The sequence below is a fragment of the Sesamum indicum genome, linkage group LG1 (assembly GCF_000512975.1).
Source record: "Sesamum indicum cultivar Zhongzhi No. 13 linkage group LG1, S_indicum_v1.0, whole genome shotgun sequence".
In the NCBI taxonomy this organism is placed as follows: Eukaryota; Viridiplantae; Streptophyta; class Magnoliopsida; order Lamiales; family Pedaliaceae; genus Sesamum; species Sesamum indicum.
In genome coordinates this window covers 163247-175963 of record NC_026145.1, presented here as the reverse complement: position 1 = coordinate 175963, position 12717 = coordinate 163247, and the positions used below count along the sequence as shown (strand labels likewise).

Genomic DNA, 12717 nt, shown 5'->3' with positions numbered 1-12717 from the left:
TCTGCTAGCTTTACCTAATTTCACTAAACTATTGGTGGTCGAGACAAATGCTTGTGGGAAAGGCATTAAGGCTATACTAATGCACAAGGGTAGACGAATTGCATATTTGAGTAGGGCTTTGGCAGCAAAGAATTTGAAGTTATCCACTTATGAAAAAAGGAGTTTCTGGCCCTATTACTTGCTGTTACTAAGTGGAAACATTACTTACAGGCAAGCATTTCATCATCAAAACTGATCAGAAAAGTCTCAAACATATACTGGATCAAAGAGCGGATTTAATTTTACAACAAGTGGATAACTAAGTTACTGGGCTTAGTTATGAAGTTCACTATAAGAAGGGGAATGACAATAGGGTAGCTGATGCATTATCAAGAGTAGAGCATGGATTGGTAAAGGCTCAGTCCTATGCTATCTTTACACAATTACCTCTCCTGGTGCAAAAATTGCAAGCTAGTTATGAAGGAGCACACTACTTCAAGCCATTATACAAGCTCAGATTTTGAATGCCCAATCCCATCCTGAATATAGATATGAATCAGGGATACTGAGGAGAGGCAATAAACTGTGTTTTGGTAGTTATGGAGGAACCAGAGAAAAGATCGTTAAGGCAATGCATGACTTAGCATTGGGAGGGCACTCTAGACTTAATGGTACCTATTAGAGACTAAAGTTGTTATTTTACTGGCTCAATCTTAAGGAGGAGGTCCACACCTAGGTAAAGGAATATGAAATATGCCAAAGGTTCAAGCATGAAAACAGTGCTTACCCAGGTTTATTGTAGCCACTCCCCATTCCCTGAACAGGCTTGGTCCTGTATTTCTATGAATTTTATTGAGAAATTACCAAAATCTGAAGGAAAAGATTCTATCCTAGTGATTTTTGACAGATTAACAAAGTACTCACATTTCTTGCCTCTCAAGCATCCTTATACTGCAATTAATATTGCAAATATCTTAATTGATGATATCTATAAGCTACATGGGCTTCCAGTTAGCATTGCAACTAACAGACACAAGGTGTTCACAAGTAAATTCTGCAGAGCGTTGTTCAGTTTAATTGGGTTATCACTGGATATGTTCTCTGCACATCACCTCAAAGTGATGGTCAAAGAAAGAGGGTCAATCAATGTTTAGAAAATGATTTGAGATGCATGTGCCATCAACAGCCAAAAAGATGGTCACAGTAGATTACTCTTGCTGAGTTTTGGTTTAATAACAACTTCCATTCAAGCTTGAAAGCTACTCCTTTTCAGGCTTTCTATGGCTATCCTCCAAATCAACTCTATTGGACCTTATCTGCAGAGTCATCATGCTGATATAGAGGAATTGATGCAGACCATAATCAAAATGATACAACTACTGAAGGAGAATATGCAGCAAGCCTAACAGAGATGACAACTCATACAGGATAGAAAGAGGTCAGAAAGGGAGTTTGAGGTTGGCGATGAAGTATTTCTTGAACTACTATAGAGACAAACCACGGTGGCTCTCAGAAGGCAGTTAAAGCTGTCTGTGAAGTATTTTGGACTTTACAAGGTGATCCAAAGACCTTATAAGGTGATTCAAAGAATTGGTAAAGTGCCCTACTTTCTTGCACTTCCTCCTGTATCTAAAATTCGTCCAGTCTTTCATGTTTCTCTCTTGAAGAAGAAAATTGGATCCAAGTATTTTCCCTCAGTGGACTTGGAAGAGTTTGAAGATGAGGTCTTTAAGATTTACCCAATCACAATTTTAGCCAGAAGATTGGTACTTAGAAACCATGTTGGAGTATCCCAGGTCCTTATCAAAATGGTCTCATTCTTCACCTGATCAAACTACCTGGGAGGATTATCATTTGAATGTAGCAAATTCCCAGGATTTGATCCTTGGGGACAAGGAGGAAAAAGAGGAGGAGGGAATGTCACGATTTTAGAAGGAAATGCGCCTTTAAAAGAGCATCGTTCAATGGAGAAGATTGGTAGTGACCGCATGATCAATGAAGCAGCTGAAATTTGGGGCAAAATTGATAAGAAGGGGGCAAACGACAGCGTTTTGAGTGGATTAGGGCAAGAATTGAAAGTTAGGAATTTGGAGAAAAAGGACTTTGCTTTGGCGAACGGATACTTGTTCGGCAAGAAGACACAGGACAACTACTGAACAAAGCGTAGGTGGGCGTAGCCCTATCAAGCTGAACCTGAAGCCATCTCTCGCCGGAACGAGCCAATGAAAAGCTTGGAGAAATTTGTTGTTGCTTTCAATTGATTGGAATTCTCCCATCTCATCTTCTTCTTTCTCCCCTCCTCTTTTTCTTCTGCATCAAAATTGTTGCATTACTGTTACAAGTACATAATTACTAATAACATTGGGGTGCAATTTAGAAATAATGGAAAGTATGAGATACAATTTAGAAATAATGGAAAGTTTGATGGTGTCTTGGTGACCGTGTGTCCCTTGGTGTCGTGGGTTTGAGCAATCGATGGTTGGGTTGCCGGCCTTTGTGGCTTTGGATTTCTCCATCAATTTGATATCAGCTTTGGTGGTGAACAAGAAGAATTTTCTCATATATTGCAATATATATGATCTACTCATCTTATCTTGTGACTCCATGTAATGTAATAATGCAACAATCAAGGCATCTTTTCTATATATCTATTATGTTTTTTTACCTTCCAATTCCATATCTATTCTATTATGTTGGAATATTGCATAATGTTGATTGTCAAAGATATTTTGTGGGGTAATTAAGGAGGAATATATCCACCACATATCTTAATTTAAGTTAAACTAACAATTGCAAAATAGTAAAGATCGATTTTCATATTCGGTAAGTAAATTTTTATATAAAATGAAATGAAAATTATATATATATATATATATATATAAATACATAATGATATATTCAACTCATAATCGCACCTTACTTTTGTACGTACTCTTCTAAAGGATAAAACTCAATTGTATTTATTTATGGTTATGGCCTCTTCTTACAACTCATAAATAAACATACCACAAAAACATCAATTTTATTTAAACAACATAACACCTACGTTTCATGTGTTTGTTTTATTAATTATATCAAACACTTCAATTCGTTTTAGGGTTAATTATATTTAAGCCCTCTCTAAAAATATAAAATTATATTTTCTCTCAAAAAAGTTATAAAATTACACTTAAACCCTCTTTAAAAATTATCTAGTTACAAACTGTAACTAACCCCCTTTTATTAAAGTTTTAAATAAAAAATATTGACGTCAACAAAAACAATTACACAAAATTTCAATTTTTACTCCTCATTCAACATTCTCGTAATAATATTTTTATACTTGTAAGGGGGTAAATTTAATATATAAAGTCAAGGGGTAATTGTAATGAAATATTATTTTCAAGCTACGGCAATTGGATAGAAAGTAACCATTGATGAATGAGAAATTTGGTAAGTTTTTCTGGTGTTTTTTACTTCTTATATATATATATATAAGGGTTGGTGTTAATTTATTGAAAATGTCTGTCCAAATATTTGATATAATTCTTCAAGAAATAGATGCAACAATGATGTATACTCTACCTCATATACAGGAAGTAAAAAAATGTACAAAAGTGAATAATTTTTTCATTAGTAAATGACTAATTTTTATTAATTTAGGAATAATATTTTTTACTATAATTATGTCTTTTTGATTTTATATATATATTATATTTATCTTCTTACGAATATTAAAATATTATCAGAGAAATTTTGAATGAGGGGTAAAATTAAAAATTTATATATATTTTTTGCTAATGTCGGTATTTATGTCTAAACTATAACGAAATAGGGTTTGTTGTAAGTGAAAAGTTGTTAGAAGGGTGTAAAATATTATTTAAAAAATATAATATTATATTTTTAGAAGGTGGAAGTGTAACTAATTCTTAATTTGAAAAGAGATTTTGATAAAGAAAAGGATTTAAGTATATATATTTTGAAATATAGATTACACTAATTATTATTATTAACTAATAGTATTATCATTAAAATTTTGTGAAGAAGAAAGTTAGAAAATAGAAAGGGAGAGAGAGTAGTGGAATGTGCGCAGGCCCAGCTTAAGTATGATGCACGTGAAGCCTTGTTGTGGAAGGAGGAAGGAGAGGAGAGTGGAGAGGAGCAAATGCAATAGCGTATTATTACTTATACTACTCTCTCTGTCTACTACTACTGCTGCTACTCCTTTTGTCTCTGTCTACTACCAATTACAATTTACAATACCCTCTCTCCCTCACTCTCTTACCCACATCATCTCTCTTCTTCTCTCTCTCTCTTGATGGAATGAATCAAGAAAACCTGATAACCCAGCCAGAGATATATTCTTCAAATAAATACAAGTAATCAACAAAACCTAATCATCCATCCATCCCTCTCATCACATCATCATCCTCATCATCATCATACCATGAAACACCATCCCCACCATCCTCATCACAACGACACCGCCGTCTCCTCCTCCGATGCCGCCTCCCCTTCCACTCCCTCCTCTCCCATCCCTCCCCCCTCCTTCACTCGCACTTCCGAGAAGCCCTCCATGCCCGTCGAGGATCCATCTCGAGACGCCTCTTCCGCTGCCTCCCTCGCCACCACCACCGCCTCCGAGTCTGTTGTGGTTGAACGCCGTGGTGACTACTCCGCCCTATGCAAATGGACCATTGCTAATTTCCCAAAAATCAAATCGCGCGCACTTTGGAGTAAGTATTTCGAAGTCGGGGGTTTCGATTGCCGTTTGCTAATTTACCCCAAGGGCGACTCCCAAGCGCTCCCCGGATACGTTTCCATTTACCTACAAATCATGGACCCTCGAAATACAGCTTCTTCTAAGTGGGATTGTTTCGCCAGCTATCGTCTTGCCATTGAAAATTTATCCGACGCTTCGAAATCCGTGCACCGAGACAGCTGGCATCGATTTTCATCCAAGAAGAAGTCCCACGGCTGGTGTGATTTTGCCTCACTTAATTCTGTATTGGACCCTAAGGTCGGATTCTTGCATTCCTCAAATGATTGCATACTTATCACAGCAGATATATTGATACTCCATGAGTCCTTCTCTTTCTCGCGCGATAATTATGATGTGCAGGCTAATAATGTGTCTACTATGGGTGGTGGAGGGGTAATCGGGCCTGTGGTTGGGGATGTTTTGAGTGGGAAGTTCACTTGGAAAGTGCATAACTTTAGCCTGTTTAAGGAGATGATCAAGACACAGAAAATAATGAGCCCAGTCTTTCCTGCTGGAGAGTGTAATTTGCGGATTAGTGTGTATCAGAGTGTGGTGAATGGCGTGGAGTATTTGTCCATGTGCTTGGAGAGTAAGGACACTGAGAAGAACTCATTGATATCAGATAGGAGTTGCTGGTGTCTGTTTAGGATGTCCGTGTTGAATCACAAGCTGGGTGGTGGGTTGAATCACGTGCATCGGGATAGTTATGGCCGGTTTGCTGCAGACAATAAGAGTGGGGACAACACAAGTTTGGGATGGAATGATTACATGAAAATGGCGGATTTTATGGGGCCAGAGTCAGGGTTCTTGGTGGAAGACACTGCAGTTTTTAGCACGTCTTTCCATGTTATTAAGGAGTTGAGCAGTTTCTCAAAGAGTGGTACTTTGATTGGCGTGAGGAATGGGGGGAATGTGAGGAAGTCTGATGGGCATATGGGGAAGTTTTCATGGAGAATTGAGAATTTTACACGCTTGAAGGATCTCTTGAAAAAGAGAAAGATCACTGGACTTTGCATCAAAAGTAGGCGATTTCAGATTGGGAATCGGGATTGTCGCCTTATTGTTTACCCCAGAGGTATTTTATATAACTTTAGTAGGAGAACATGCAAATTGTATTAACATCTTATTTTGTGCTTGTTATTAAAGTTTAGGGGAACATAACTGGGGTACACGAGTTCCTGTCTTGCCATTTGTTGCCTTATTTCAGAGTTGATAAATGCTTTCTGATATTTGTTTATACTTCTTGGGACAGCCTTTCCACTGTGTGTGACTGGATGGATCAAGAAAGTATGAAAGATTTCATTAGTCTATTTTATCTCTGCTAACCATCCTTATTGAAGCTTTAAGAGGAATTATTATATACTGTTGTATCATCCACCACTGATCTAATATAACCAGAATAAAACAACTAGGGGTTGGTAAGAAATTTAAGAATACACTCCACATTTTGCGAAACAAAGTACCACATACATCCTTTGGTACGGTAGTTCTTTCTCTAATCACCAATCAGTCGCTAACTGTTCAAAACAAAGTAATATCCTTGCATAGTATGGATTATATCTAGCTATGTGCATAAGGACCAGAAAGGGTGCCAAAGGGTTCTAAAGCTCCGTACCTGGGGTTTAAGAGATTGGACTCTTCTGGTCTTCCTGTGCTGGCTTTATCGCTCTTTGAGCTGTAAGGAGAGGAGTGAGTTTGACAACACCATAGAAGATTCTAAAACATGTTGTTGGCAAGAAATGGTCATATTCTAGCATATGTACTAGCAAACTGATAGAGAAGGTATCAAGATGCCTGGAGAAAGGCATGCAGGAACTATTGATGAAACAGACTCCATCATTTCTAATAAGTATTAGTTCATTTTTTGTACTCAAATGTGAATCATCTGAAAATTATCATAGTTGCCAGCTTTAATTTATGGCCCTTCTATATGTATCCAGTCACTATTCCTATACTCCACCAATGGAACATGGGATTTACACTTGCAAAACCCATGCCAAATTAATGTTTATGCAGTCACTACTAGCACAATACACATCTGCCTTGTGTGCCCTGGTACATCCGTAATCGCCTCAACATAGGTATTTGGCATTTCCCCTTCAAGGTCCAGGTTAACAACATGCTGTAGATAAAATCAGCATTTTTACTTTACCAGTAAAGAGTCAAATTCATATATGTTACCATCTCCTGACTCTCTCTTCAGAGTTGGATATATAAACTTTACCATCTGCTAACACTCCTTCATTTCCAGTCAATGTACCAACTACACTTAGTGGTGCATGATTCATGCATTAATGATGTGAAAGCACTTGAAGTACAGGAATGGTACCAAAATGATTTTTGATAAATAACCAGTATATGTAAATAAGGTTAACATTTAAGAAATTGAAAAGGCGGCTTGTTCATAGAGTTCGTGGAATGACTGAACCAATACTCTGCAATTCTGACTGAATTGCTCAACAATCAACCAGCATATAAACGACTAGCTTCCTAGTCAAGAACATGAAGTAGCACCTGGAATTTCAAGATGGTGGCTAACCTAGGTCATCCCCCTCTCTTTCTCTTCTTCTAAGTTCTCTTTCCTTTTCCTTATAGTTTCTCAACCTTTTTATTCTCGGTCCAGAAACTTTGCCTTGTTCTTGTACTCTCATGTAATTCTTCATCTATTTCAGCTGAGTCATGTAGGTCTCTTCCAACTAATGGTTGATGGGTATGTTTTATGGATAGAAGAAAACCACTGGAGCTCATCAATCCTAATATCCAAACTAACCAGGGCTGGCTATTATAATTAAGATGATTAGGTTTTAGCTAGTCATGATCATCTTAATAAAAACTAGTTATATCTAACCACAATTAGTCAGTGGTTAAGCAAGCATTTATCTAACGTCCTCACTTGTTAATCACTACTGTAACCTAATCACCTAACATAATAAAATCAATAGTCTATCAACTATATTATCACAAATCTAGGTCTGTTGTTCTTTCATTAGGAATAACTTGTGGTTAGTCATTCTGATGCTTCCCTCTGTTTTTTGCGAAGAATAACTTGTGGATTGTCACTCTTAATCTTATGCTTCCCTCTGTGTCCTGAGATATATTTAATAACTAAATGGGGTTGTCATATGAGTATAAGATTTGGGATTATATAAATTTCAACTTTCTTGATGGTTCTTGCATTTGACTGATTAGCATCTATTTATAAGATCATATAGCAAAGAACCAATTGGCAAAATGAACATATAGCTTGCTGAGGTTAGTAGTTCTACTTTTCAGTTGCTTCGAAGATGTTGTGAGCATATTTAGATTTGCTTCCAACTTCTGACCTGATGAATCCCCCCCCCCCCCCTCCCCTTTTTTTCCTGACATCAGGGCAGTCTCAGCCTCCATGCCACCTTTCCGTGTTTCTTGAAGTTACAGATTCTCGTAATACTAACAATGATTGGAGTTGTTTCGTGAGCCATCGTTTATCAGTTGTCAATCAAAGAATGGAGGATAAGTCTGTCACGAAGGAATCTCAAAATCGTTATTCAAAGGCTGCAAAGGACTGGGGTTGGCGCGAGTTTGTGACACTCACTAGTCTCTTTGATCAGGATTCTGGATTTCTAGTCCAGGATACTGTTATCTTCTCCGCGGAGGTTCTTATATTGAAAGAAACATCCATAATGCAGGACTTCACTGATCAAGATACTGACTCTGGAAGTTCCTGTTCTCCGTTAGAAAAAGCTGGGAAACGGAGTTCATTCACATGGAAGGTGGAAAACTTCCTGTCTTTCAAGGAAATAATGGAAACTAGAAAAATATTCAGCAAATTCTTCCAAGCTGGTGGATGTGAGCTTCGAATAGGTGGGTGGCTCTTTTTAACGATTGTGTTTTTAGCATTGAAGTTGTTGTAGCGGATATAGATTTCTGGTAGATGACTTAATCTAAACTCACCCCACCGATTCTTTGGTTGTGCAGGAGTTTATGAGTCCTTTGACACCATATGTATATACTTGGAGAGTGATCAAGCAGTTGGGAGTGATCCTGAGAAGAACTTTTGGGTCAAGTACAGGATGGCTATTGTAAATCAAAAAAACCCAGCTAAAACTGTTTGGAAGGAGTCTTCAATTTGTACAAAGACGTGGAACAATTCTGTCCTTCAGTTTATGAAGGTATCTGACATGTTGGAAGCTGATGCAGGCTTTTTGCTGCGTGATACAGTTGTGTTTGTTTGTGAGATCTTGGACTGCTGCCCTTGGTTCGAGTTTTCAGACCTGGAGGTCAGTAGGTCATCTTAAATCTGACTATCTGCTTAATCCTCCCCGTTGTCCCCAAAAATAGTGTCCATGGGTTATGCTGAATAGGATTTATATAACATATAGATGCATGCCACTTGCTCTTAATCAATCAAATAATGACTAAAATTTTCTATGTTCCTTCATTAACACTTGGTTTTGGACTTGAAATTGCTCCTCTGTCAAGCGCCTCGATAGAGTTTTCTTAGAGTACATGATGGAATGCTGCCCTTGTTTGGTAGGAACTGAAGGGGAAGGGAGGATTTTAGGAAGTATCAACTGATCATCCTCCCACAGACACAATTTTAATGCCCGTCCAACTTTGGAACCCTTCTGTAATACCAAATAATTTGCAGGTTTTGTTATACCCCTCCCATGGGTGAACAATTAAATCTTTAAATTCTTATACCTATTGCTACCATGTGACACCATAGGCTGACTTAGTGTTACTGGGTGCTCTTAGATTCAGCAGTTAAATATTCTTTTCCTCCCATCTTTGTGCTGCTAGCTGGTAGTAGATCTTTGCCATTATGTCTGATGCGCATATGCATGTATCTGAGTAAGTCCAAGGTCTAATTTTCATGAGTCTTTCTCACTTTGAGAGAGAAACTTTATCCATACTTCATGCATCCAACCTCATGTGACCCTTTTGATCTTTTTTTGCCAGGTTCTAGCTTCTGAAGATGATCAAGACGCCCTGACAACTGATCCTGATGAACTCATCGATTCTGATGATAGTGAAGGTCTAAGTGGGGATGAAGAAGACATCTTCAGAAATCTTCTATCCAGGGCTGGGTTTCACCTTACTTATGGAGACAATCCTTCTCAACCTCAGGTCACTTTGAGAGAGAAACTTCTAATGGATGCAGGAGCAATAGCTGGCTTCCTGACTGGACTCCGTGTTTATCTTGATGATCCTGCAAAAGTGAAGCGCTTGCTTCTTCCAACAAAGATATCCAGTGGTAATGATGGAAAGAAAATCAATAAGAATGATGAATCTTCCCCCAGTTTGATGAATTTGTTAATGGGTGTTAAAGTTTTGCAACAAGCAATCATTGATTTACTTTTGGATATAATGGTTGAGTGTTGCCAACCCTCGGAGCAGACTACTAGTGATGATATCTCCAATGTTAGCTCCCAACCTTTCCAAGATGGCAGTGGAGCTTTTAGTCCATTGGAATCTGATGGTGAGAATGGAGTGACAGATTCCACACAGCTTTCTGTCGACGAGAGATTAGAGCTGGGCGTTAGTGAAAGTATAAATGCATCTGCTGTACAAAGCTCTGATGTAAATGGGATTAACCTACATGTAAAAACTGTGCCAGGACAGCCTATATGTCCTCCGGAGACATCTGCAGTTGGTTCAAATGAAAATCCGGCTCTTCGATCCAAGGTTTGGTTGCTGTGTTGCTAGATTACTAAACATCTTACTTGTTTAATGTAGAAATTGATTAAAAGAACCTTCAACTCAGGCTAAGTGGCCAGAGCAGTCAGAGGAGCTCCTAGGATTGATTGTGAACTCCTTGAGAGCACTTGATGGAGCTGTCCCAGAGGGTTGTCCAGAACCAAGAAGGCGACCTCAGTCTGCCCAAAAGATCGCTCTTGTATTGGATAAGGCTCCCAAGCATCTACAACCAGACCTTGTTGCTTTGGTTCCAAAATTAGTTGAGCATTCAGAACATCCGCTTGCTGCTTGCGCTCTTTTAGATAGACTTCAGAAGCCGGATGCAGAACCTGCACTACGTTTTCCGGTAAGATAATATGGGAGTGCTTTCTATGTCGTTGATTTGATTGCTGAAACAAGTGAGGTGATATCTGCATTAGATGCCATTTTGTTGAGTACATGAATTCCATATTAGTTTGTTGTTGCCACTGAGCGTAACTCATCTTGGAGAAGCCTTTTGTTTCCTAGGTTTTTGGGGCACTTAGTCAGTTGGAGTGTAGCAGTGAAGTATGGGAGCGTGTTCTTTTCCGGTCACTGGAGCTTTTGGATGATTCTAATGGTGAACCTCTTGCAGCGACGGTGGACTTTGTACTTAAAGCTGCACTGCATTGCAAACATCTTCCTGAAGCAGTAAGCGAGAATGAGATAGAATCAAACCCTTGGCCATTTTGGTTCCTGAATATATATATATATATATATCTTTTTCCTGCTTGTTTCCTTTGAGCATACAGTGAACTTTGTCTGTCTTTCACTGCAGGTCAGGTCGGTTCGGGTCAGACTAAAGAACTTGGGCCCTGAAGTGTCGTCATGCGTGTTAGATTATTTAAGTCGAACTGTAAATAGTTGTGCAGACACTGCCGAATCTATTCTTCGTGATATTGATTGCGATGACGATTCTGACGACAATTTTCCAGCAACGGACTGTGGGCTTTTCATATTTGGTGAAAGTGGAGCTATGTCTGAAAGATCACATTCAGGGGAAGAGCATCCATTCTTCAGTAGTCGCCACTTTTCTGATATTTACATTCTAATTGAGATGTTATCCATACCTTGCCTAGCAATTGAAGCTGCCCAAACTTTTGAGAGAGCTGTAGCTCGTGGCTCTTTTGTTCCTCAGACTATAGCAGTAGTCTTGGAACGACGCCTTGCTAGACGATTGAATTTGACTTCACAATATGTTGCTGAGAATTTTCAACAGCCTGATGTAGCCATGGATGGGGAAGCCATTGAGCAACTTGGAGCTCAACAAGATGATTTCACTTCAGTTCTTGGTCTTGCCGAAACATTGGCAGTTTCCAGAGATCCACAGGTGAAAGGATTCGTAAAGATTCTTTACACTACCTTGTTCAAATGGTATGCTGACGAATCTCATAGATTAAGGATGCTGAAGAGGCTTGTTGATCGTGCTACAATTACTGCAGATGCTAGTCGTGAAATAGATTCAGATTTGGAGATTTTGGCAATCTTAGTGTGTGAGGATCAGGAAATAGTAAGACCAGTCCTGAGCATGATGAGGGAGGTTGCTGAGCTTGCAAATGTTGATCGAGCAGCCCTTTGGCATCAGTTGTGTGCCAGCGAAGATGAGATTCTTCGTATCCGTGAAGAAAGAAAAGCTGAAATTGCTACTACATCTAAAGAAAAAGCTGTTTTATCTCAAAAGCTGAGTGAATATGAGGCTACTAATAGTCGTCTTAAGGTAATTATTTCTCTATTAATACTTCTCCGAGTAAATCATTGCTATTGTTGACACTTGCATGATATGGCAGTCTGAAATGAGGGCTGAGATGGATCGCGTTGCTCGGGATAGGAAAGAGCTGATGGAGCAGATGCAAGAAGTTGAGAATCAACTTGAGTGGGTTCGCTCAGAAAGAGATGATGAAATCACAAAGCTTAAAGCCGAGAAGAAAATTCTTCAAGATCGTCTCCATGAAGCAGAAACACAACTCTCCCAGTTGAAATCTCGAAAACGTGATGAGTTGAAGGTTTGACATCTTATCAACCAGTTGGCATTGCTTCTATTTGGATGTTGATAATCAAGTTTAAGGATAACTTGGTTTATCATTTTTGGGAGGTGTAATAAAATATGTTTTTATTGAAATTTGAAACTCCACTATGTTACAAATTTGAAGCTTTTTCCTTGCATTTTCTTGGATATGGTTTGTCTGTAATTGTACTTGTGTTTTCCAGAAGTACTTGTGAAAAGTTGATAAGAATCTCCATGAACCAAACCCCTTCCCTCCACCAACAGTCACCGGCAGGAAAAGAAAAGAGAGGAAAGT

At 38.6% G+C, this 12717-nt stretch overlaps 1 protein-coding gene across 2 annotated transcripts in view; it reads left to right on the top strand.

The window, feature by feature from the left end:
• LOC105174623 overlaps positions 4120-12717 on the top strand; it is a 9987-nt gene continuing 1389 nt past the window's right edge. The window contains exons 1-8 of one of the 2 annotated variants that reach the window (XM_020696402.1): positions 4120-5795; positions 8090-8563; positions 8678-8979; positions 9662-10387; positions 10467-10745; positions 10907-11068; positions 11196-11747; positions 11860-12019. In XM_020696402.1, the coding sequence (XP_020552061.1) occupies positions 4406-5795; positions 8090-8563; positions 8678-8979; positions 9662-10387; positions 10467-10745; positions 10907-11068; positions 11196-11747; positions 11860-11877 (3903 nt within the window). In that variant the 5' untranslated portion in view covers positions 4120-4405 and the 3' untranslated portion in view covers positions 11878-12019. Of the gene's footprint in view, positions 5796-8089; positions 8564-8677; positions 8980-9661; positions 10388-10466; positions 10746-10906; positions 11069-11195; positions 12135-12204; positions 12421-12717 lie in introns of those variants that run through there. The other variant, XM_011097160.2, reaches the window with a different exon arrangement.